General features: G+C 40.1%; 1 protein-coding gene across 1 annotated transcript; it reads right to left on the reverse strand.

Annotated features, from left to right (window-relative positions):
* Positions 1-22106: 22106 nt before the first annotated feature.
* On the reverse strand, positions 22107-24928 carry LOC136388762 (calcitonin gene-related peptide 1-like). The gene is made up of 6 exons (XM_066360566.1): positions 24855-24928; positions 24468-24630; positions 23731-23825; positions 23311-23439; positions 22800-22984; positions 22107-22236 (listed from the first exon to the last, which is right to left on the reverse strand). Exons 2-5 carry the CDS (start codon positions 24573-24575, stop codon positions 22825-22827), a joined length of 492 nt encoding a protein of 163 aa, XP_066216663.1. The 5' UTR covers positions 24576-24630; positions 24855-24928; the 3' UTR covers positions 22107-22236; positions 22800-22824.
* Positions 24929-25546: the final 618 nt, after the last annotated feature.

Genomic DNA, 25546 nt, shown 5'->3' on the forward strand with positions numbered 1-25546 from the left:
GCGACAGAGGATGAAGGAAAACACAAAGACATAGATAGAGTTTGGGCCAGGTGGGATGTTGTGCTCTGATGGAGACACAATAACACTAAGCCTGGAAAACCGTTTATTTTATGTGCTTAAACAGAGGGTATTGTGCTGGGGTTTGGAAGTGATAACTATGTATCACTCTATCCTACAAGCATATCAGGACATCCTGAGCCTGTGGTAGCACTGCGTGCTTGCCACCCTGCTTTTGGCGTCAATGCCATGAACAGCCTTCACGTTGTTTTAGTGACCTTGCGTTGCCAGGTCACTCAAGGCCGAGCAGGGCCCTTCCTCTGCTCTCAGCTGCACGTAGGCTAGATGCATTCAGATGCAGTGGCTCTCTACATATTACTTTTTGAGTTTGTTTGTTTTTTTTTAATATTTCTTACCTGAGTGATGTTTGTAGATGTATTTGTGTTCCCTAATTGATCATCTCAGTGTGTGACAGCTGTCACACATGGAGTAACCAACTCTTGTGCACTTAAAGACAGGCAGCTCTGGCTTTTATCTGGAAGAGTAAAACTTTAAGAAAGAGTAACCAATTTGACCAAGTTTGATTTCACTCTGAATCTAAAGAACTATAAACACAGGCATAATACAGCTTTTGCTTTAAACTTTCCCAGAATAACATTAAGTGTTCCCACAACAACATGTTATTTACCTCATTTTCAACTTGCCTCAGATGTAAAATTCATGAGCACAGAAACTATATCTAGTCACACATACACAGCGTAGAGAACCATGCTCACAGAGGGATTAGTGTTGGTTATGACCCCACTGTCATTTACCCGAAATTACAGGAGTCTCATACCAATTCACTGGTATATTGCTCAGGCTAAGGGTAAAATTACTCTGATTTTCTGAACACATGTCAGTTAGAGGTTAGGTTAGGAGGCCAAAGTGTGGTAGGTGGTGGGAAAAGGCAGCAATGGAGAGTGACATTTACCCCATATTATCTGTGACTCGGATGGAAATACCATACGTAATTAGGAATTTAACATTAACAAAATCAAACATCTCAGCCTAGATTTGATGTTTTTATGTTATTGTACAGTTTTTCATGATAGGAAATTTTGATTGAAAATGTGGTTAATCACTAAGAAGAAATAGTCATGAAAAATAAAACAAAAAGCATACTAACAATAATCTCATACAATAACCAAAAATATATACAGAAAGAGAGCCACAGTCTTCAATGAGCCTGTATGAAATCCTAAAAGATTAAGCATTTTGTGTATCCCATCTTCCTGCTCAATCCTCGGAACTTCCAGTGCATGCATTATTTGGTCAAGAAGTCTGCTGAAGTCTGCTGTGCCACATGCCATGCCAGGCATTAAGGATATTAAAATGAAAGATGCAGTTCTTGCCCTCTGAGAATTTTGACTCTTTCATTAGGGTAGTTCATATTACATCATGTTATGGCTCAATGCAAATATCTTTCAAGGAAGGACCCAGGTCTTATTCATATTTGTTTACTGTATCTAGCCCAATAATCATTTTTAATTGCAGCAAAATGTTTAAATGGTAATTTTCTCTCTAAATTAACATCAGAGGAATAAAGAGAAAAATAAGATTAGATTAAAAAGAATTAGGTTTGTTGGATGAGGAAGGTGCTAACAGCATTTCCTGATTGCCCATCATGTGTCAAACATTATTCCAAGGAATTTGAATGTATCCCCTTGTTTAATCCTCACTCTACTCCTGAAGGGCAGAGAGGAAACTAAATCTTAGTAAGACATATAGAACTCAATATCCTATTCCTTTCTCATCCATTCTCCCCAATATAACCTTGTGACTCAGTCTATCACTCATTGTCTTAACCCCCTACCCTGGCTCTCCATTGCCCTTGAAATAATGTCCAAAACCCTTAACTAATGTCAAGGAGATATGAGACCTGATGCATTCCCATGTCTCCAGTCTCATTTCTTGTCACTTTTTCTCTTGTTCTCTTCTCTTTAGGCATAAAGCATTTCCTTCACTTACTTGAGCACACAACACCCCCCTTTTCAATCTCTGGCTTTGCCACAGGTTGTTCTCTGCACTTGGAATTTTCCCCTTCCTCTCTTTTTATTAAATATTGAATGACTAAAGAAACGAATGAAGCAATATTGAAGAGAATCAGGGTAGGGTCTTATTCAGAGGAAGATTGGAAGTAGATAAAGAGATTGGGATTTAATCACAAAGCTATGATAATAGACATATTCTTTGAGGTTTAAGCTGATAATAAGATGTAGCACATCTAGCATTCAAATTTTGGCTCTTCTCTTCACTACTTTCTTCAGGTTTCAGCATTAATTCCACTTTCTCTAAGAAGCTTTTCAGTTCCCAAGGTGGTTAAAACCCCTTGCTATATGCCCTATAGCTCTATGTACCTCCCTTCTGTAATGCTCATAACACCAGACTGAAGGTGCTTAAGAGTGTAGCCATGTCTTTCTTGGCTTCTTCTCTATCCCAGCACACAGCATTGTAAACATCACACATGATTACTCTCTATATTTCTTTATTTGAATTACACTTACTTGCTCTAGGGGAACATACAGTTGGTTAGTGTTTCTCATTGGTTTTGATGTTTTATGTTTTTGGCAATTAGTGTCTTTCATGTAGCATTATTGGGGTGGTTGTAGATTTTATAAATTCCCTATCTACTTTTTCAGATTGAGTACAAGTCACAGGAGAGTGGAGCTTCTCTCAAATATTAAATGACATCTATTTAAATGATAGAATTAAAAAATAACAACTATCAAATCCTGGCCAGGTAACCAGGCCTGCCTGCTCATCACACCCAGAACTATACAGTTGCCTTTACTCTCAGAGAGGCCACGCCTTCCAGATAAACCAAATAATGGATCCTGACCAGGCAGTAGTACAGTGGATTGAGTGTCAGCCTGAGATGCTAAGGAGCCAGGTCCGAAACCCCAAGATATCTGGCTTGAACATGGGCTCACCAGCTTGAGCATGGGGTCAACAGCTTGAGCATGTGGTCATAGAGATGACCCAGTGGTCACTGGCTTGAGCCTAAAGTCACTGGCTTGAGCAAAGGGTAATTGTCTTGGCTGGAGACCCCCAGTCAAGGCACATAAGCGAATATGAGAAAGCAATCAATAAACAACTAAGGTACTGCAACTATAATTTGATGCTTCTCATCTATCTCCCTTCCTGTCTGTCTGTCCCTGTCTATTCCTCTCTCTCACTCACTAAAAACAAAAAATTAAAAATAAACAAAAATAAATAATGGACCATTACATCAATAACAGCAACAAACCATCCAATATTTGAGGTACCTCAACAGCTTCAAAAAGCATGGACAAACTGAACAAAAGAAAATTTATCATAATGAAATAAGAAATTTAGTTTAAAGTTATCATGAACAGATTATATTCTCCAATATCAAACAGAAGCAAATTTAAATTAATGCTAAGAGATTTAAACTCAGGTCATTAAAAATTCTTAGTGATTGGGTACCAATAAACACAAACTAAAAATTTCTAAATCACAAAATGCACATGAAAGAAGTCATTATAAGTAAGAATCATTACAAATAAGAAACTGAAGTATTAGATCCAGAAAGAATGCAAATATAAAATTATTGATTTTAAAACACATTTATCTAATATTTCTCAATAAATAAAAAGGGGATGTTACATATTATATTAGTAAGCTTGGACTACTACAACAAAATAGGACAGACTAGATAACTTGAACAACAGAAATACATTTTCTCACAGTTCTGGAGGCCAAGACATCTAAGATCAACATGTCAGCTGAATTGATTGTTGATAAAATCTCTCTTTTAGATTGCAGATGTTCACCTTCTTGCCATGTTCTCATATGGCCTTTCTTCAGTGCTTGTGCTTACATACAAGATGAGGGGGTAGAGAGTCTCTCTTCCCTGTTTTATAATTTCAATAATCCCATCATGGGGCCTTTTGAAACCCCAAGGTCACCGCTTGAGCACGGGCTCATCTGGTTTGAGCAAGGCTCATCAGCTTGAGCTCAAGGTTGCTGGCTTGAGCAAGGGGTCACTTGGTCTGCTGTACCCCCCCCCCAGTCAAGGCACATGAAAAAGGAATCAATGAACAACTAAGGAGTCGCAACAAAGAGCTGATGCTTCTCATCTCTCTCCCTTCCTATTTGTCCCTATCTGTCTCTCTGTCTCTGTCTCACACACACACACACACACACACACACACACACACACACACCACACATACACACACACAAAAGACCTAATCTAACTCTAATTACTTTCCAAAGACTCTATCTCTAAATATTACCACACTGAGGGTTAGGGCTTCATCATATGAATTTTTAGGAGATATGATCATTCAGTCTATAACAATCTTCCAATAAAAGAGATGCACAAATGCATAATTAAAACAGGGTATAGTAATTCCCCTAACAAAGAGTGAAAAAATAAAACTTCACCTGTCTACATATGATCTTGAACAAGTCCTTATCTAGACTCCAATTTCCCAAGAGTTCCAAGGGCACTACTCCAGTGCTACGCTAGAAATATTTTATTGCTGGCTCTCTAAAAAATAAATTATGTCTATAAATTTATCATAGAATTTTTTGATAAGAAAGATATAAAACAAAATTTACAAATAATAATATTCTGTAGCCTTTCTCATGAATTTGATAACCAATTGGTCCTCAACAATGCTTTTATCAAAACTCTTGTATCAGTAGTCAATCTGTATATGTAACTGATGAAAGAATCTAGTTTTCACATGAGCGCTGCTCAAAATTTTTTTACATAATAAAATAAAATTGAAACAATGAAGACATGTTAAAACTTTACCCACTTATCAGGGTTATAAATAACTTCTTTGCAGAATTTTAACAGTGTTAAAATACTAAAAGAGTATTTCCTCAATTTTTGATGCTATTCACAATGTACTAGCTACTAACTTTACATACTTTTAAGTTTAATCTTCATTTTTAACATTTCTCCATAATTTCTTAAGTCTGTATAATCAAGAAAACAGTAAACCAAGCCCTGATTGGTAGTGGATTTGCTCATTTTTTTGGTATAAATACTCTTACCATGGTCAAGTTCATAAATAAAAGTTGAGAAGAAATTTGAATAGCATACCATTACAAAAAAAAAAGAGGTAAATAATCTTAAAACATAGATAATACTAACATATAGCCAAATACTTAAGAAGTGATGAATTTTAAGTATGAACTATCTAAAACATAATTAAATTTTTGAGTTTATTTGAGTTAATTTTAATAATAGCTCAATGGTGTTAAATAACTAACTCAACATTTCTGAAAATTTAAAGATCAGCTATTGCAAACCAGTATAACTTCATTTCAGAACACTACTGCCTACTGCTCTTTATATAATTTTTCTAAAGCCCAAGAATCTCAGGAGTTTTTAGAAGAACATCACATAGTGGAGTATATGATTGCTTGCACCCAAATGCTCTTTGTCTATCCCTGCCAAGGACAACTATGCATGGATGACAGAATCTGGAGTATGAGGACTAGGTTTAACTAATTACTTAGCCTCTAATTTAATGACTAAACTTCTTAAAGAATCAGATAAAGTCCAAAGTCATTGCTGTCCACAACAAAGTTTCCAATATAATTCCAGGTTTTGAATGATTTTCTCCTGAAAACTCTGTAAGAAAAATAAATCTTGTAATTTCTATAAGCAACCAGTCCTTTCTTTGTCTGACCTCAGTCTTTTTAGCTTGAAAGTCAGATCTGCTGCCTCTTAGTGTGCCTTTCAGGGAACCCTTGTGATGACTCCCTCTGGTTCAATACACCTCCAAGATTAGGATGGCACTATCTCTTCTGTCAGCATCTTCACAGAGAAGGTTATCAAGGTGGTGGACCAGCAAAAAAAAGCACTGATTACCAGACAGGCCCCAGATCCTGTGATGGAGATAACAGATCAGTGTGATAGTGTCTGATGTATCCAAAGATATGAGAGATAAGTAAAAACCCACCAATTTTACTCCATATCCTATTGCCATCCTTGCAGAATATAAGCTAAAATGGAACTAACAAATCATGTGGTTCCAATTTTCCCATTTTATGACAGGGAAAGCTGAGGCCTAGTAAGGACTGACCTGGCAAAGACCACACAGAAAGGCCAAAGCATACATCTACCTCCTGATTTAGGCTTCCAAGATGATTCTTGAGAATATGGCAGAATAGGAAGTACTAGGAGTCTGTCTGCCCACCTATGCGATAATTGCACTGGCAGATCTGTCTGATGTGATTATTTTTGAACTCTGGAACTTACTTAAGGCATTAAAATTCCAGGAGGAGTCTTACATGGTTAACTTATGGTTGATTTTGGTCAACTTGGCTCTTAGCACAGTAGCAGCTACTCATCCCTTATCCTCAGTCCCATAGCAGGCAAGTTTATACATGTTCTTGAAGCAACTTGCACCAGGCTTGTGGATGTCATGGTGAGTAAAGAGAACCCTGTTCTCAGAATATCAGGAATCTGTGTTCGGATTGCTGATTGCTGCTTTTGACCACAGATTACATACAAAGAGGCTGACAGCCATTGTTGTGGCACATCTCCCCAGTGTTGCAAGTCTCTCGTCCTCTGGCTGAAGTGACCTTCATGGAATTTTAAGAAGTATAGCCCTACCTTAGCTGGATAGCTCAGTTGGTTGGGGCATCGTTTCGAAGCACAGACATTGCTGGTTCAGTCTCTGGTCAGAGCATATACAGGAACAGATCAAGGTTCCTGTTTCTCTCTCTCCCCATTCCTCTCTCACTAAAATAAATAAATATTTTTTAAAAAAAATTAAAAATAAAAAACTATAGCCCTTTTTATATCCCTCTCTTCTCCCCTCCCCCTTGGAAGCCAGTCATAAAAATCCACAATATTCCAAAGTAAATACATATACAGAGAAAATTAGAAAATGACTGTGCATACCCAGAAAAAAACACAACTGAAATACCTGCAGTTTATAACTCAGTTGATATTTGCCACAGAGATAGCCTACTAACTAACTAAACACATAAACAAACCCAAGGGAAAAAAAACAACCAAAATTGAAAACCATGGAGAAAGAAGAGAATCTTATTTCCAGAACTACCACATCATTAGATATAAATGTCCAGTTTTTAACAAAAAGTCACAAGGCATACAATGAAATGGGAAAGTATGGTCCTTTAAGAGAAAAAATCGAATTATCAAAAATGATCCTTGAAAATGACCTGATGGCAGATAACCTGATTTTTGAAACAACTGTCTTAAGTATGCTCAAAAACTAAAGGAATATGTGGAGAAATTCAATAAAACAACATATGATCATAATGGAAATATGAATAAAGAGACTGAAAACCTAAAAAAAAAACTGAATGAAATTCTGGAGTTGGAAAGTAGATAACTAAAATTAAAAATTCACTAGACAAATTTAAAGGCAGATTTGACCAGACAGAAGACAAAAATCCATAATACAAAACTATAACAATGGAAATTATAGAGTCTGAGGGATAGAAACAAATAAAAGACTGAACAAAAATGAGCACAGCCTAAGGATCCTATGGGAAATCATCAAGTGGACCAATATACGCATTGTGGGAGGGGAGTCACTAAAGAGAAAGAAAGAAAGGGGCAGAGAGAATATTTGAAGAAATGATCACTGAAAATTTCCCAAATTTGAAGAAAAAAATTCATCTACACAGTCAAGAAGCTAAATGAACTCCACATAAGATAAATTCAAAGAGATCACACTAGGACACATTATAATCAAATTTCAAAGGACAAAGATGAAGAGAAAACATTGAAATCAGGGAAAGAGAAGCAACTAGTCACCTACAAAAGATCTTCAGAAAGATTACGAGCAGAGCTATCATCAGAAACACCAGAAAGCAGTGGGACAATACATAAAAAGTGCTAAAAGAAACATAATCTGTCAACCAGGTATTGTATATGTGACAAAACTATTGTACAAATATGATGGATAAATTAAGACATTTCTAAATAAACAGAAATTAAGGGAGTTTGTTACCACAAGACCTGCTCTACAAGAAATGCTCAAGAGAGTCCTGCAGGGTGAAATGAAAAGATACTAGACAGTTACTAGAAACCATATGGAAGAATAAAGATCTCAATAAGTGTAATTACAGGGGCAATTATAAAAGCTAGTATTATAATAATGGTGTTCCAATGTACTTTTTGTTTTTTAAATGTTTTATGAGACTAATACATTTTTAAAAGTTGGTCTAAAAACTAGTATCGTAATTTCGCTGTTTAACTCTACATTTGGTTTTCTATATAATTTAATAAACAAATACATTTCAATACCTGGAACCAGGTAACTGAAGTATAATTTTAAAAGCTGTTTGAAATTTAAAAATACTCTTCTATATACCTTTTGAATCAGAGTGTAAATCAAACAAATATTACAGACTTTTTAAAGTAAGATCTTTACATCTCATAACAGGTTATATGGTTAAAGATGAACTCAGAAACAAAATCATAAATATGTAATATATAATACTTCAGATAGTGGTGAATTCTATGAATAAAAATTAAGCTAAATAGGGCAGATAGAGAGTGATCAGTGAAGGAATGCCATTTTGTATACAGTGACTAAGGAAGTCTTCTCTAAGAAGCTGATATATCAGCAGAGTTCTGAAGAAAAAGAGGAAGGCAGTCATACAGACTTTGAGGGAACAGCATCCTAGGCACAAAGAAAGAAAAAGTAAATGTGAAGACCCTGGGGAAGCTGGGAGTGAGCAACTAATGGAGGAATTGGTAGGAAGGTAAATCTGAATAATTAATGGATATAGGATCTGATCATGTAGTACCCTAGGCTATTATAAGGACTTTAAGTTTTATTCTGAGTCAATAGAGAGCTTGTAGAACAGGGGTCCCCAAACTTTTTACACAGGGGGCCAGTTTACTGTCCCTCAGACCATTGGAGGGCCAGACTATTAAAAAAACTATGAACAAATCCCTATGCATACTGCACACATCTTATTTTAAAGTAAAAAAACAAAACAGGAACAAATACAATATTTAAAATAAAGAACAAGTAAATTTAAATCAATAAACTGACCAGTATTTCAATGGGAACTATGGGCCTGCTTTTGGCTAATGAGATGGTCAATGTCCGCTTCCATATTTGTCACTGCTAGCTGTAACAAGTGATATGACATGCTGCCAGAGCCGTGACGCATGCGTCTCACATCACCAGAAGTAGTACTGTATGTGAGCAACACTGCGCTTTGCGGAGCCACCATATACAGTGCTCCTCTCACTGACCACCAGCGAAAGAGGTGCCCCTTCTGAAAGTGCAGCAGGTCCGGATAAATGGCCTCAGGGGGCTGCATGCGGCCTGCGAGCCGTAGTTTGGGGACGCCTGTTGTAGAAGGTTTTAAGCAAAAAAGAGACAACATGTGACTTGTGTTTTAAAGAGATCACTTCAGAATTGTCTATATAGCAAAAAGGATAGAAACAGGGAGATTAATTAGAAAGTTGGTATAATAGTTCAGGTAAAACATTATGAAGATTTGGATTAGAATATTATCAGTGGAGATAGGGGAGATGTGGTTAAATACAGGTAATCAAAAAAAAGTGTATATACTGACCAGGCAGTGGCACAGTGGATAGAGCATTGGACTGGGATGCGGAGGACCCAGGTTCGAGACCCCGAGGTCACCAACTTGAGCTTAGGCTCATCTGGTTTGAGCAAAGCTCACCAGCTTGAACCCAAGGTCACTGGCTCGAGCAAGGGGTTACTCAGTCTGCTGAAGGCCCACTGTCAAGGCATATATGAGAAAGCAATCAATGAACAACTAAGGTGTTGCAACAAAAAACTGATAATTGATGCTACTCATCTCTCTCTGTTCTTCTCTGTCTGTCCCTATCTATCCCTCTCTCTGACCCTCTCTCTGTCTCTGTAAAAAAAAGAAAAAAAAGTGTATATAACCAATTTGATTTAATAATTCAACTCAGAAATTTAGAAAAAGACCAGCTAAACAAACTTTTCAAAAATCATATAGGTGAAGGGAATTAAGTGGGCAGAAAAGACATTAGTGAATTATAAACTGGAAAGATAATGAAATTGAAGAATAAATAGTAAAGTTCATTCTTTGAAAATTCCAATAAAATTAAAAATCTGGTAAAATGGATAATGAAAAGAAAAAGGGAAGTACAGATATATCACATCCAGAATGAAAAAATATTTAACCTGAAATAGGAATATTTTAAATTATAATGAGGAAGTATAATTTGCTAATGCACACAAAAAAATTAAAGTTAGCAAGTTTCACAAAAATATATGTAAGTCAAAAATAGATATTAGAATTGATAAATTACTTTAGTAAATGAACAATATATTAATTCAGTAATTTAAAACTATAATTAATAAATGAATTCAGTAAAATTGCAGGGTACAAAATTAACATACAGATATATGTTGCATTTTTATACACTAGTAATGACAATCAGAAGGACAAATTGGGAAAACAATCCCATTTACAATTACATCAAAAAGAATATAATACCTAGGAATGTATTTAACTAAGAGGTAAAAAACCTGTACTCACCCTGGCCAGTTGGCTCAGCGGTAGAGCGTCGGCCTGGCGTGCGGGGGACCCGGGTTCGATTCCCGGCCAGGGCACATAAGAGAAGCGCCCATTTGCTTCTCCACCCCCACCCCCTCCTTCCTCTCTCTCTCTTCCCCTCCCACAGCCAAGGCTCCATTGGAGCAAAGATGGCCCGGGCGCTGGGGATGGCTCCTTGGCCTCTGCCCCAGGCGCTAGAGTGGCTCTGCTCTCGGCAGAGCGACGCCCCGGAGGGGCAGAGCATCGCCCCCTGGTGGGCAGAGCGTCGCCCCTTGTGGGCGTGCCGGGTGGATCCTGGTCGGGTGCATGCGGGAGTCTGTCTGACTGTCTCTCCCTGTTGCCAGCTTCAGAAAAACAAAAACAAAAACAAAAACAAAAAATAACTGTACTCTGAAAACTACAAGATGTTGAAAAAAGAAGTTAAAGAGGACACAAATAAATCAAAGGATATACTGAGCTCATGGATTAAAAAGATTTATATTGTTAAAATGTTCATACTATCCAAAGCAATCTACAGGTTCAGTGTAATTTCTATCAAAGTACTATATCAATGCATTCTTCTCAGAAGTAGGACAAATAATTCTGAAATTTATATGGAACCACAAAAGACCCTGAATAGCCAAAGCAATCTTGAGAAAGAAGAACAATGTTGAAGGTATCACATTCCCTGATTTCAAACTACATTATAAGTCTATAATAATCAAGGCTGTATGGTAATGGCACAAACGCAGATACCTGGATCAACAAAACAGAATAAAGAGCCGAGAAATAAATTCTCACTTATATGGTTAATTGATCCATGACAAAGGAGGCAAGAATATACACTGGAGAATAGACAGTCTTTTCAATAAGTGGTGTCAGGAAAACTGGACAGATACATGCAAAAAAATGAAACTGGACTACTCTCTTATACCATATACAAAAATAAACTCAAAATTAGATTAAAGACTTAAATGTGAGACCTGAAACCATAAAACTCCTAGAAGAAAACGTAGATAATAAACTCTTTAACATCAGACATAGTAATATCTTTTTGGATATGTCTCCTAGAACAAGGAAAACAAAAGCAAAAATAAACAAATAGGACTACATCAAACTAAAATGCTTCTGCACAGCAAAGAAACCATAAACATGGCCCTGGTCAGCTTGCTCAGTGGACAGAGCATCAGCATGAGGATGTCCCAGGTTCAATCCCCAGTTAGGACACACATGAGAAGCCACCATCTCTTCCCCTCCCTCCCCCCCCCCTTCTCTCTCTCTCTTCCCTTCTTGCAGCCAGTGGCTTGGTTGGTCCAAACATCAGCTTCAGGTACTGGGCTCCATCAGCCCCAGAAAGCTGTTGCTGGGTGGATCTTTGTCAGGGCACATGCAGGAGGCTGTTTCACTATCTCCCCTCCTCTCACTTAAAGAAAGAAAGAAAGAAAGAAACCATAAACAAAACAAAACAAAAAAAAAACATACTGAATAGGAGAATTTAGTCACAAATGATATATTGGATAAAGGGTTAATATGCAAAATATATAAAGAACTCATATAACTCAATAGCAAAGTAAAACAAACAATATTCATTTATGAGTTTTTGAAAATATTTTAGTGCAAAATAAGAAGAAAGATACTTTCAAACAATGATAATGAAGCTCCATCTGAGTAATTAAAATTCTAACACAAATTCTTTAAAAGATTTTATTTATACATTTTAGAAAGAAAAGAGAGAGAGAGAGAAGTGGGGAGGAGCAGGAAGCATCAACTCCCCTATGTGCCTTGACCAGGCAAGCCCAGGGTTTCAAACCAGCAACCTCAGCGTTTCAGGTTAATGCTTTATCCACTGTGCCACCGCAGGTCAGACCCTAACACAATTTTTTAAAAATTGATATTTAGCTAATTTTCTTCTGAAAGAATAAATTTGTGAAAATTGCCAAAAGCTTTTGTAAAAGACAAGTATGAGATGCCTTTTCTTATTTCTAACTAAATTGTATTACTGGTTCATAGATGTATCCATAGAAGAGGCAAGAAAGTCCAGAAGAAAAGACCAGCGTATCCTAAGAGTGGTGTTTCATATCAATGTGGCACCAGTTAGTTAATTAATAAGTGGTTTAGGGAAAAGTAGACATAATCTGATTATTAACTAAACCTTTCACCTCATTGTGGGCGTAAACACTGTGTGATTTCTCGATCCCATCTTATTGTCAGGGAGTATTTGCAGAGCCAGCTTCAAACCAAGGTATTTTGGAGGTGATTCCAGAAGCCAATGAATGACTTATTGAGAAGGGTATATGAATTATATAACAAGAATTCTTGATACACATATTTCTCCTTCCAATTCTGTCAGTTCTTATTCTACATGATTTGAGGTCATGTTTTGTGACATATGCATGTCTATGATAAATATATCATCTTGCCATCTGGATCCTTTTCCCACCGTAGTACACCAGTCCTTTAACCATTTTATTGGCCTTGAAGTCTACTTTTATCATATATTATGAAGTTATCTCAACTTATTTTTTTTATATTTGTCTTATATGTCTTTTACTACTCATTTATTTCAATGAATTCTGAATTTTTTTGTTCTAAAGCTTTCTCTGTAGAAAAACAATTACTGGATCCTTTTTAAAAATGCAACCTGATAGTCTTCTCCTGGGTGGCTTTAACTAACTTACAATTACTTTAAAGCTATGTGAGTATTTAGAACTGCCATACTTTCTCAAATTTACTGTATATTTGGGAGGGTATTTTTCTACTTTTATTGTGCAGAAGAGAATCTCTTTAACATTTAAATTTTATGCACTTTTTAAATTTTATGGTAGTTGCCTTAACATAAAATACCCATGCTTATAACACTTATTGCTACTAAAATAACCATCCATATATACCAACTACTAAGTTTAGAACGTGATACCTAAAGACTTCCCAGATGATTCCAGTCCAGATGGCAGCATAGGTAAATGCAGTACTCATATCCTCCCACAACCATATTAAAATTACAACTAAATCAAAACACAACCATCGTTCAGAAACACCTGAAATCTAGCTGAACAGGAGTCCTGTAACTAAAGATATAAAGAAGAAACCAGATAGAAACTAGTAGGAGGAGTAGAGACAAAGAATGGGTTGATCCCACACCCATGTGAGGAAGTTAAAAATTGGGAGAAATATCTCAGCTTTGGAAGTCCTTCCTGAGGAAGTGAGAAATTCCAGCCCCACACCAGGTCCCCCAACCTAGAGTTCCAGTGCTGGAAAGAGAGGCCCCCATAACTACTAGCTGTAAAAGTCAGCAGGGATTGTGGCTGAGTGAGGCAGAGGGTGGATGGAGTCCCCAGGGTTCCTCTTACAGGGTGAATGCAGGGACTTACTTGAACTCACATGCTCTGCGCTCCGACACTAGGGCAGCAGCTCAAAGGTGCCTGGGACGTACAGAGAGGAACTGAATTATGTGGCTTCAGAGCAAAGACTGGAAGGACAGCTTTCTCCCAGACAGAAGTGCTGGCAGAAGCCATTGATCCACTGCAGAGCCCTTATCCCACAGAGCCATCAGGTGGGCGCCTTATCTGAGTCTTCATCAACCTGACTAACACTGTTCACCCTGCCCTAGTGATTGATTCCCTAGACACAGCCCCACCCAAATTGCATGCCCACTCAAGCCATTTCCAGTGGCTTTTTCATAAAAATGGCCTATCTTGGTTTATACTGTGTCCTTTCCTAAAATATCTCAAACAAGCAGCATCTGGCCTCAGTGTGCCCTATGTCTCTTGCTAAGTGGCCCAGGCCTGGCACTAGCAGCAGTGAGCCATGGTTCACAGCTTGACCTGTTCCAGGCACCTCCAAGCCCAGCAAAAGTAGCAATCATCTGCAAATTGCTTTGTAGCTCATGCAAGTGGTCTGAGCAGAACACAAAGAGTGTACAGCTTCAGACCATGATGAAGCACCATACAACTATGGTCAATACCCTCAAGGGGTGTACTGAGCATGCACCAGAGCTCCAGTGAAGCAAGTCCTGTTCTATGGGGTCAGCCCCTGCTTAGCAGATTCTTCATGGTGATCACAGTTACTTCTCAAAGCCAGTTATCCTGAGGGTAAATCCCTCACACTGAGGAACCAACAGTAATTAAGGCTCAACTACAACAGAAGGGTGCACATAAGTCATGCAGGGAGCATACATAGAGCACCCAGCTTGAGTGATGGGGAGGATGTGCCACTGGGCCCTACAGGACATCTACTATATAAGGCCATCCTCCCAAGGCGAAGAGACATAGTGGTTTTACCTAATGTGTAGAAACAAACATAGGGAGACACCCAAATGAAGAGACAAAGCTACATGTCCCAAATGAAAGAACAGAACAAAACTCCAAAAAAGGAGCTGAACAAATGGAGACAAGCAATCTACTAAGTGCAGAGTACCGGTTATATGGATGCGCAATGAACTTAGGGGAAAAGTAGAGGAGCTCAGTGAAAACTTCAACAAAGAGACAGAAAACATAAAAATGGAGATAGAAAACATAAAAAAGTCACCAGTCAGAAATAAAAAATAAAATAACTGAAATGAAGACTACATTCCAGGGAGTCAACAGTAGAGTAGACGAAGCAAAGGATACAATCAGCAATTTGGAAGAAAAGAAAGCAGAAAACACCCAATCAGAACACCAAAAGGAAGGGGGGAGGGGAAGAATCCAAAATTGAAGATAGTTTAAGGAGACTCTGGGACAGCTACAAGCAATGTTAGCATCATAGGGGTACCGGAAAGACAAGAGAGAGAGAAAGAAATTAAAAGCCTATTGAAAAAATAATGACTGAAAAATTTCCTAACCTGGTGAAGGAAATAGGTCTCCAAGTCCAGAAAGTGCAGTCTTAAACGAGATGACCCTAATAGGCCCACACCAAAATTTTAATTTTAATTCTAATTAAAATGCCAAAGGTTAAAGACAGATAAAATTTCAAAAGCTACAAGAGAAAAGCAGTTAGCTCCTACAAGGAAAAGTAGGTAGCTCCTACAAGGGAGCTACCATAAGATTGTCAGCTGATTTCTCAACAGAAACTTTGCAATCGTCTTGCCTGTGGTGGCACAGTGGATAAAGTGTCAACCTGGAATGCTGAGGTCACCGGTTCAAAACCCTGGGCTTGCGCAGTCAAGGCACATATGACAAACAACTAAAGTGAAGCAACTATAAGTTAATAGTTCTTGCCCCCTCTTCTCTCTTTCTCCTCTCTCTGTAAAATCAATAAATAAAATCTTTTAGAAAGAAAGGAAAGGGAAAGGAAGGAAAGGAAAGGAAAGGAAAGGAAAGGAAAGGAAAGGAAAGGAAAGGAAAGGAAAGGAAAGGAAAGGAAAGGAAAGGAAAGGAGGGAAGGAGGGATGGAGGGAGGAAGGGAAGGAGGGAGGGAAGGAAGGAAGGAAGGAAGGAAGGAAGGAAGGAAGGAAGGAAGGAAGGAAGGAAGGAAGGAAGGAAGGAAGGAAGGAAGGAAGAAAGGAAGGAAGGAAGGAAAGGAAGGAAGGAAGGAAGAAAGGAAAGGGGGGAGGGAGGGAGAAAGAAAGAAAGAAACCTTGCAGGCAACAAGGGACTGGCACGAACTTTTTAAATGATGAAAAGCAAGGACCTACAACAGCTATCATTAGAATCAAAGGACATATAAAGAGCTTCCCAGCCAAGAAAAAGCTAAATAAGTTCATCACCACCAAGCCAGTATTACATGAAATGTTAAAGTGTCTTCTTTAAGAAGAAGAAAATAGAAGTTTTAAAATGTGAACAATAAAACTAAGAACTATATGATTCCATACATAGATGGGACAGAAAAACGAGACTCAGAGAAATGGACAAGAGTGTGATGGTTACTGGGGGGGGGGGGGCACAAAGAAAACCAAATAGAAGGTGACGGAAGACAATTTGACTTTGGGTGAGAGGTATGCAACATAATCAAATGTCAAAATAATCTAGAGATGTTTTCTCTGAACATATATACCCTGATTTATCAATATCACCCCATTAAAATTAATTAAAAAATATTTTTTAAAAAAGAAGGCAATAGATACATATCTACCAACAACTATTTCAAATGCAAATGGGTAAAATGCTCCCATCACAAGACACAAGATGACTGAATGGATAACAAAAACAAAACCCTTACATAGACTGTCTACAAGAGACTCACTTCAGATCAAAAGACACACATAGACTAAAACAATAGGGATAGAAAAAATATTTCATGAAAATGGAAACAAACAAAAACCTGGGGTAGCAATACTTATACCAGACAAAATAGACTTTAAAACAGAGGCTATATAATAAAGGGACAAAGAAAGACCCGGCAGTTTCACTACTGGATATTTATTAGAAAAAATACTAAGCCAAAAACACATATACATTCATATGTTCATTGCAGCATTATTTACAATAGCCAAGATATGAAAGCAACCTAAATGTCCATCAATAGATGAATGGATAAAGAAAACGTCATGCACATATACATGAAATATGTCTCAGCCATCAAAAAGAGTGTAACAACATACTGCAACAACATATATGGACCTAGAGAGTAATGTGCCACGTGAAATAAGTCAAGAAAGACAAATGCCAGATGATTTCACTTATATGCGGGATCTAAAAAAACAAAATTAAAGAACAAGCAGAACAGCAACAGACTCAGATACAGAGAACATTTTGACAGTTGCCAGATGGAAGGGGGCTGGAGGGATGGGTGAGAAAGGTGAAGGGATTAAGAGATACAAATTGGTAGTAACAGAATGGTCATGGGGATGTTAAGTACAGCATAGAGAATATGGTTAACAATGTAGCGACTAGGTGTGGTATCAGATGGGTGCTGGGTTTGTCAGGGTGATCACTTATGTGTGGATGTCTGATGACAAGATTTGAAACTAATATAATATTGTACATCAACTCTAACTGAAAAATTAAAAAATTATTTTAAAAAATGATACCTCAGGTAATAAAACCTTGGTAAATGCTGTCTACATATCCTTCTTCATGGGATCTCCTTCCTACCCCATCAGTAATCATTCTTTTAATGTGATGTTTGTACTCCCTACACATGACTGTATACTTTTACTACATATGTAGGTATTTCTAAGTTATGTGTAATAATGTTATGCTTTAAACTTAATATAAATGATATTATTTGGTATATATACACTCTGCAACTTGATTTATATTACATTGAATAATATATGTAAGATTTATCCAGGTTGATACATATATTTAAATAAACTACTGTGTAATATATTGTACATATTTGTTATTAAAATAAGATTATTAATTAATTAACAATTAATTACCTAAGGCATATTATCTAGGTTCAGTCAGGAGCTTAAACAGAAACAAAATGAACATTTTTAAAGATGATCTTAAGGAAACAAAATGTAAATGAACTCATACAAAGAAATGAGTAAATTTGATAAATTGGCCATTGAGAAAATTAATTTAGAACCCAAAATCTCAAAGAAAGAAAGAACAAGCTGTGGTAGCAGAAATTATTTCATCAACTAATACCCCTTATATTGGTCTACTCTGGCAACCATAACAATACCACAGGCTGGATGGCTTAAACAACAGAATTTATTTCCTCTCTGTTCTGGATGCTGGAAGTACAGGATCAAAGTCCCATCAGTGTTGGTGTGTGGTAAGGTCTCTCTTCCTGTCTCACAAATGGCCCTCTCTCACTGTGTTCTCACCTGGCGTCTTCTCTGTGTGTGCATAGAGAGAGAGACAGATCTCTTGTATCTCTTCTTCCCATCAGATTAATGCCCCTCCTTTACAACCGTATTTACCTCCCTAAGGGTCTCTAAACAGAGTTTCATGGAAGGGGGGTAGGGCTTGAGTATATGAATTTTAGGGAGATAAATTAGCACTTCCAAATCCTATGAACCACTTAGCTATTGCCACAACAAGGTTACATAAAAACAACCTCAAAATCTCAAAAACAAAACAAACAAACACACAAAAATCTCAAAAACGAATATTTATATTTTGCTCATGCACATGTAGTAGGGATGAGGATGATCTCGGTTGGTAGTGGCTGCTTGTGGATCCAAGCTGCAGGTCAAGTTTAGTTCCATAGGTCTCATTTTGAAGCCCAGGCTAATGTATCAACAGATACCTAAGGCATGTTCTTTTCAGGGTGATGGAAACATAAAACCTAACCACATAAACACATTTCTAGCTTCAGCTTGCCCATGTCTACCAATATCATAAGGGCCAAAAGAAGTCATTTGGCTAATCCCATAAACAAAGGGGCAAGCATGTCTATTTTACCCACCACACAGCTCTGGTAAGTGTAGGCAAACATAATACTACCATGGCATAGTGAAGAATTGGGAGCAATTTTTTAATCAAGCCTCAGCACATACTCTTGAGCTCTGTTTGGCATGAGTTTTAATTGACATTAAAATATATTCTTTTGCTGTAATGGTCCATGTGGGTTTTGAGAAGTAATGAATGATGATGCTCCAGCCACACCACAAGTCTTTGTTTCTCCACACTGTGATTTGATTGCCTTGTACACTCCTATCTACTCTCAGGACTCTGATTCAGTGCATGCTATGTATTGGTTTGAATGTTAAAATTACTCCCACTCACTTTATGAGCTATTGAGAAAGATCCATTGTTCTGGTGAGAATTCAGTAAGTATTAGTTCAGTTATTGGTGAAGCATCTTTGAACCCTAGACTAAATTTTTCTTCCTACTTTTTCCCCTTCTGATTTGAACTTAGCTACCTAGTTATAGGTACTACTCATAGACAGCACCCTAAACTCCAATGCGTTTACTGCATGGGAAGAGGAAAAGCTAGTCAGATTAATCCGGGGGAGGGGAAGTGGAGGGTGAGAAGAGTGGGCAAAGTGAGGAAATAGTGCTTGTGGAGGCCTGGAGGCAGGAAGCAGTCATTAACTGGCAGCCATCACAGAAGTCTTCAGGCATTTGAGGGATTCACTGTCCAGGTGATATAACTGCTGAAGATGAAAGTCCTTGGGCAATTTAGCCTGAAGAAAATTAGAGCAAGGGGATCCTGAACATTAATCGCAAAGAAGAGAAAAGGACTAAACTCCATTCTTTCAATAAATAGTTACTGAGTACTACCTCGTGCCAGGCATACTGCTCTGTGTATATGGGGGGGGGGGGGGGGATCCAGAAATTAACAAAATAGCCATATCCCTGTCCATGTGTAACTTGCATTGTTAACGGGATGAGGTACAAACAGTAATCTAAATAACTAAAAAATATATACTATAATAGAAGGTTATAAGTTAGGGGTCCCCAAACTTTTTACACAGGGGGCCAGTTCACTGTCCCTCAGACCGTTGGAGGGCCGGACTATAAAAAAAAACTATGAACAAATCCCTATGCACACTGCACATATCTTATTTTAAAGTTAAAAAAAAAAAAAAAAAAAACAGGAACAAATACAATATTTAAAATTAGAACAAGTAAATTTAAATCAACAAGCTGACCAGTATTTCAATGGGAACTATGGGCCTGCTTTTGGCTAATGAGATGGTCAATATCCGGTTTTATATTTGTCACTGCTAGCCGTAACAAGTGATATGTGCTCCTCTCACTGACCACCAGTGAAAGAGGTGCCCCTTCCGGAAGTGCAGCGGGGGCCGGATAAATGGCCTCAGGGGGCCGCATGTGGCCCGCGGGCCGTAGTTTGGGGACCCCTCTTAGAAGTCATAAAGAGGAAGAAAAATAAAGCAACAGGGAGAGGATTAGGCTATGTTGGCAGGATGGGGTACAATTTCTGAATGGAGGGCCAGGGTGTGTGACATTTGTATAAAGATCTGGAGGAGATGGGACCAAGGGTAGGAGCATTCTGCACAGGCGTACAGAACCAGCAAGTGCAAACATTTGAGGGGGTTGGTACAGGGAGATGGGGGGTGAGGAATAGTAAGAAGGCCGGTGCAGAGAGGGGAGTAGGAAATGGGGCCAGCAGGCAACAGGGCAGGTGGTGATAGAAGAAGGGCAGATTAGCTTGGACCTTGTGAGCCATTGCATGCTTCAGGTATTTACTCTGTGAGATGAGGAGTCAATGTAGTACTTTGTGCATAAGGGACACAAGGTCTGAGCTATATTTAGGCAAAGGGTGAACTACAGTGTGGACTACAGACCAAACGAGAGCAAGGGTCGTAAGTCTATGTGCTCCTGGGGAAATGGATGGAAGGAGCTAATTTCTCTAACTAAATGATCCCAATTAACTGACTGTCCATCAGTGAAATGGGCTGCCCAGTCCCCCTGGAGTTAAACTCAGCAGCTTGTCACCAGTGTGGAGTGCCTGATTCCACAGCGTGCATCTCCTCAATCTCCCCCAGTTTAGAATACAGCTCCATGAATGTAAGAGATTTGTCTATTCTGTTCATTGTTCTGTTCCCTGTGCCTCGATAGTGTCAAGAATATAGTTGGCCCTCAGTATTTGTTGAATGTATGACTGTCTCAGTTAAACTGAAGCAATGCACTTTTTTTCTCTGCTTGTTGGAAAATGAAAAAGCTGGGCTGGACGGCCTCTGATGAGCTTCCTAGGTCTATGTCTGTGACCTCATTTCAAACTCCCGGACATTGCTTCTAAAAGGCTTTGCAGGCTATGGGGTGTTTGGGGGTTCCTCATGGGGAAGAAAGGCAGGGGTATGTAAGGGCACACCTGAGTTAAAGGGAAGTAAACACATGTCCCTTGGAGCTGGGGACCAGGGCACTCTCTGAAAATGGGTACTGTCTCTGAGATGCATAGGGTTCTAACTCCAGTAAGGCAGGGGTCCCCAAACTACGGCCAGCGGGCCGCATGCGGCCCCCTGAGGCCATTTATCCGGCCCCCGCTGCACTTCTGGAAGGGGCATCTCTTTCATTGGTGGTCAGTGAGAGGAGCATAGTTCCCATTGAAATACTGGTCAGTTTGTTGATTTAAATTTACTTGTTCTTTATTTAAAATATTGTATTTGTTCTCATTCTGTTTTTTTTACTTTAAAATAAGATATGTGCAGTGTGCATAGGGATTTGTTCATAGTTTTCTTTATAGTCCGGCCCTCTAACGGTCTGAGGGACAGTGAACTGGCCCCCTGTGTAAAAAGTTTGGGGACCCCTGCAGTAAGGGATACTTCACTAGAAACTGAAGGTTCCTACCTCCCAAGGTACCCTCCCCAGCATGTTGCCTTTGCCTCCTTTGAGCAGCCTGGTCAACAAATTGTTCCCAGGTGCCCGGGACTCTGGGGGGAAATAGCATAAATAGCAGGAGGGACTTCTTTTAAGTGTATTGAATTACATCTCTGTGTGTGTATGTGTGTGTGAGATGCAGTTCCCGAGAGACAAGTTTTCTTTAAAGAAAGAGTTCCATTGAGGCACAGCATGACCATGTGTCCCCAGGCACCCACGGAGCAATGATTTCATGTCCCCCTTAGTTTTTGGCTGAATTGCCAACATCATCAGGTTGGCTGACCGGACCCTGGTTGTTAGCAGATAAGCCGATGAGATCTGCCATAATATTTATTGAATATAGAATAAATTATTTAAAAAAATGAGATGACACTAGATCATTGCAGTAAGCTTTATTATTCATTCAGCTTTAATTTATTTTAAATGAGACAGTGTTTTCACTGTCAGGAGGCATGCAAATTTATGGATCTTCATGCTTTTATGCTAAATTTAAAGGAGTTGAGTTCAGCTTCCTGGTGATCTAGGAGGAAAAAGAAGACAATTAGAATTTAGTTATTCACTGTGAGGTTTTCAACATTTATTATCTCAATAATCTTTTATATTAACACTAGCAGGTGGGCACTAGTGTTGCCCTCAGTTTACAGATAGGGAAACTGAGGCTCAGAGAGTGTGTCTATCCCATAGTCCTATTGGTAACAAAGGGAAGACACAGTTTTTGACCCCAAGTGTATGCTCTGAATTCAGATGTACGTAACAGTCTATAGACCAAAAGCATAGTGTCATTACCTTTCAAACTCAAATACTAGAGTAATCACAATTATAACTGTAGGGAGCAATGTTTTAAATAAATAGGACCTATATTTTCTGGCAGATGATCTCAGTGTCACAGGGAGACATGGGAAAAACAGAGAAATAAACCCAAAATCTAGGGGTTTCGGCTGTTGGGAATCTGTCTTTTTCCAGAAACTGGAGTGAGCACCTGTGGAATTTTTACCCATTTGGGCCCAGGGAGGTTTAGCGTGTGGCCTGGCCCCTGCAGTACCCAGTCATCATCCCTCCATTTAATAGTACAAAGGCACTCACCCTCTTTCTGGAGCCATTTAAGTGCTTAAGCATCAAGGTCCCTGCCTTTCCGGGCAGAGTTTTTGGCGACCATGTCAGGGGGCAGCATGTTGGTGTGTGCCACACTTCCAGACCTGCTCAGCAAGCCTGCAAGCTTATGGGTCAAGCAGGTACCAGTGTTGCAGGCTCTCTTCTGGGGAGTGCCGCTATACATGAGAGAGAAAACAGAAAATCTGTCAGTAAAGGTTTGGTGGGAGCAGAGCCTGCCCTGTGGGACCATCATGGTAAAATTATTATTCTGAAAGCTTTCAGAAATGGTTTTGTTTTTTTTTACATGTGGTCCAACCACAGTCCCTCCACTTGATGTCAGTCTTCAGTGAAGCCTGAGAACAGCCTGACCTCATGCTGGGGTGAACAGTGACAGCGTGCTGGTCACCTGGCCAGCTGTGTTCTCTCCTACTTTTTGGGATGTGCCTTCATGGGCATGACTGGGGGAGGGCCTGCCCTGTGTTGGGCAGGTGTGGATCTTTACCTGGAGCCCTCTGCCATGCGCTGCTTCTCACTGGCCATCTTCTTCATAAACTCCCTCATCAGTAGAGCCAGAAGGAGGTCTTCCTCCTCACGGTGAGGAGTGGGCTGTGGGGTACTCTCCGGGTCAGACCTGAGGAGAGGTAGCAAACCCCATACAAGCTCTGAGTCCTTCCTGCCTCCTCCCCAGAATAAGCACCCAGGCTTCCTGCTTTTTAGGTTTCCTATAAGGAAGATGTTATTTCAACTCCCAGTGGACAGGGCATGAGCTAGTGTCCTCTTGAGGACAGCACTGTTGTGACCTCCAAGCAGTGTGTGCCGGATCTAGATCATGCAGGTTTGTGAAAATTAATGTTTCAGAAATTTGGTGAGCATAGTTTAAAATATTGCCAATATTAAAAATTAAAGTGAGTGTGCTACTTACTTGAATGGTTCTGCCTGGAGCATGCCCGCCTGGTACAGAACCAAGATGCCAAGAGCCAGGATGGGGGTGAACTTCCAGAAGCCCATGATGCCTCCCTGCAAGTGAAGAATCTTGTTAACATCTGCACCAGTTCAAAGTTTTATGAGCCCACAGACTTGGACTGGTCCTGTTTCTCCAACTAACTCCCTGGTCCGTGGCTTCAGGCTGGTCACTTCATTTCCCTTCACCATTTTTTTTTTCCACATCAGCAAAGTGGACTGCTGGAAGATCCAGTAGCCCGCAGCATGCATGGTATAGGAAAGCTGGAGGAGCAATTCTGTCAGACAACTGGGTGAAAAAATGTCAGTCCACAGCCCCTTCCTTGCAACCCCACCCTACTGATTCTCACATACACCTGTTGGCCAGGTCTCCATTGAGGACAGTCTCTGAATGCCCTGTCACCACAGCTGTACTCCCTGTGTGGCACTTTTGCTCACTCCTGGGAGTGTGTGAGAAAAAAATATTTGCAGTTGGAATCTCTGAGAAACTGAAGCCCACACTTTACTGCTCAGCTGCTCCGCACTTTGGCAAAGAGAGCCCTGTAAGAACCAAACTTAGGTGTTAAACTGGGACACAGGACTTCAACTGGGGAAAATGAGCCCTACACCCGCAACTGTGAGTGACTTGCGTTTAACGGCTGCCTGCCCCCTGTCTTTGAGCCTATTTGCTACCCATTCGCGCTGAACCAAGTTCCGAACCGATTTCCTGGTGTCCGGTTGGCACGAGACCAGATCCGTGAGCGCAGAGTCTCCGGAAAGTTTCTCCTGCGTCTTCCTCTGCGCGCGGTACCTGGGGGACTCCAGCATCAGTGATGGGTCTAAGCGCGCGTGCAGCAAAAGACAGCGAGACGGGAGACCGGCTCTGCGCAGGAGGAGTGCAACAAGAAGTACCTGGGATGAGACTGTTCAGTGAGAGCGAGGGTAGGAGTTGGGATGGATCCCGGACCAACAGAAATGGTGAAGACACCCAGACAGAAATGGACAGAGGCTTTGAGACTGGCAGGGAGATAGACCGAGTGATAGAGTAATGGAGAGAGAAGAGGGAGAGATAGAATCACACAGCTGAGCAGGAGTCTCGGGGCTCACCTGGCAGCAGGTAGCAGTGCCGGTTGGCAGCGGTGGCGGCGGCGTTCGTGTCCGGCGACGACGCGGTGGAAGTGGCAGTGACACTCCACCTGGGAAGTCGCGCTGATGCCTCCCAGCGCCAGCGGCTCTTCTTATTCCCGCTGCTCCGGGTCTGGGGGGGTCCAGAAGCCCCGGGCAACCAATGAGAAGGATCCTGTGCCTCAGACGGATTGTGTCACCACTTGCGTCCAGAACCTGTAGCATCCATCAGGATCATCCCACTTGTATTTGCATTGAGGTCATTGATGGAAAGGGGAGGGGGGGAGTGGTGGGGGCCAAGAACAACACCCACGAAGTGAAGGGGATTTTGAGGACAGTTTGACGTCATGGTAAATTTCACCTGTTAGTTTCATCCGGTTTTGAATGTGCATCCCACTCCACCCCCGGCTGTGTGGTCTTGCAGGGCACGGCCCGGGATAGCAGGGACTCCTGGCTCCCCCAGGTCGGAACTTCGACCCCGGTCCAAGTGAGGGGAGAGGGTTACTGCATAACAGTAACCCCCCCACCCACCCCTGGGTCCCAGCAGGGGGTTAATTCAGGCAGCTGGAATCAGCACAGGGGAGTGGGGCTTGTGAGAACAGGAGATGGAGATGGGAGCAAGAACTTGGTCAGACTGAACTCAGTTCCGGCTGAGCACAGTCCAGGCGGTGGGA

Source organism: Saccopteryx leptura, chromosome 1 (assembly GCF_036850995.1).
Source record: "Saccopteryx leptura isolate mSacLep1 chromosome 1, mSacLep1_pri_phased_curated, whole genome shotgun sequence".
NCBI classification, from domain to species: domain Eukaryota; kingdom Metazoa; phylum Chordata; class Mammalia; order Chiroptera; family Emballonuridae; genus Saccopteryx; species Saccopteryx leptura.

Bases quoted from the DNA above. Each gene is read 5' to 3' on its own strand.
- LOC136388762 (XM_066360566.1), bottom strand. From the start codon at position 24,575: ATGCTGGAGTCCCCCAGGTACCGCGCGCAGAGGAAGACGCAGGAGAAA. The intron at 23,440-23,730 runs GTAAGTAGCACA...ACCTCTCCTCAG, and splicing joins CTCCAGGCAGAACCATTCAA to GTCTGACCCGGAGAGTACCC. The intron at 22,985-23,310 runs GTAAAGATCCAC...TCTCATGTATAG, and splicing joins CGCATGGCAGAGGGCTCCAG to CGGCACTCCCCAGAAGAGAG.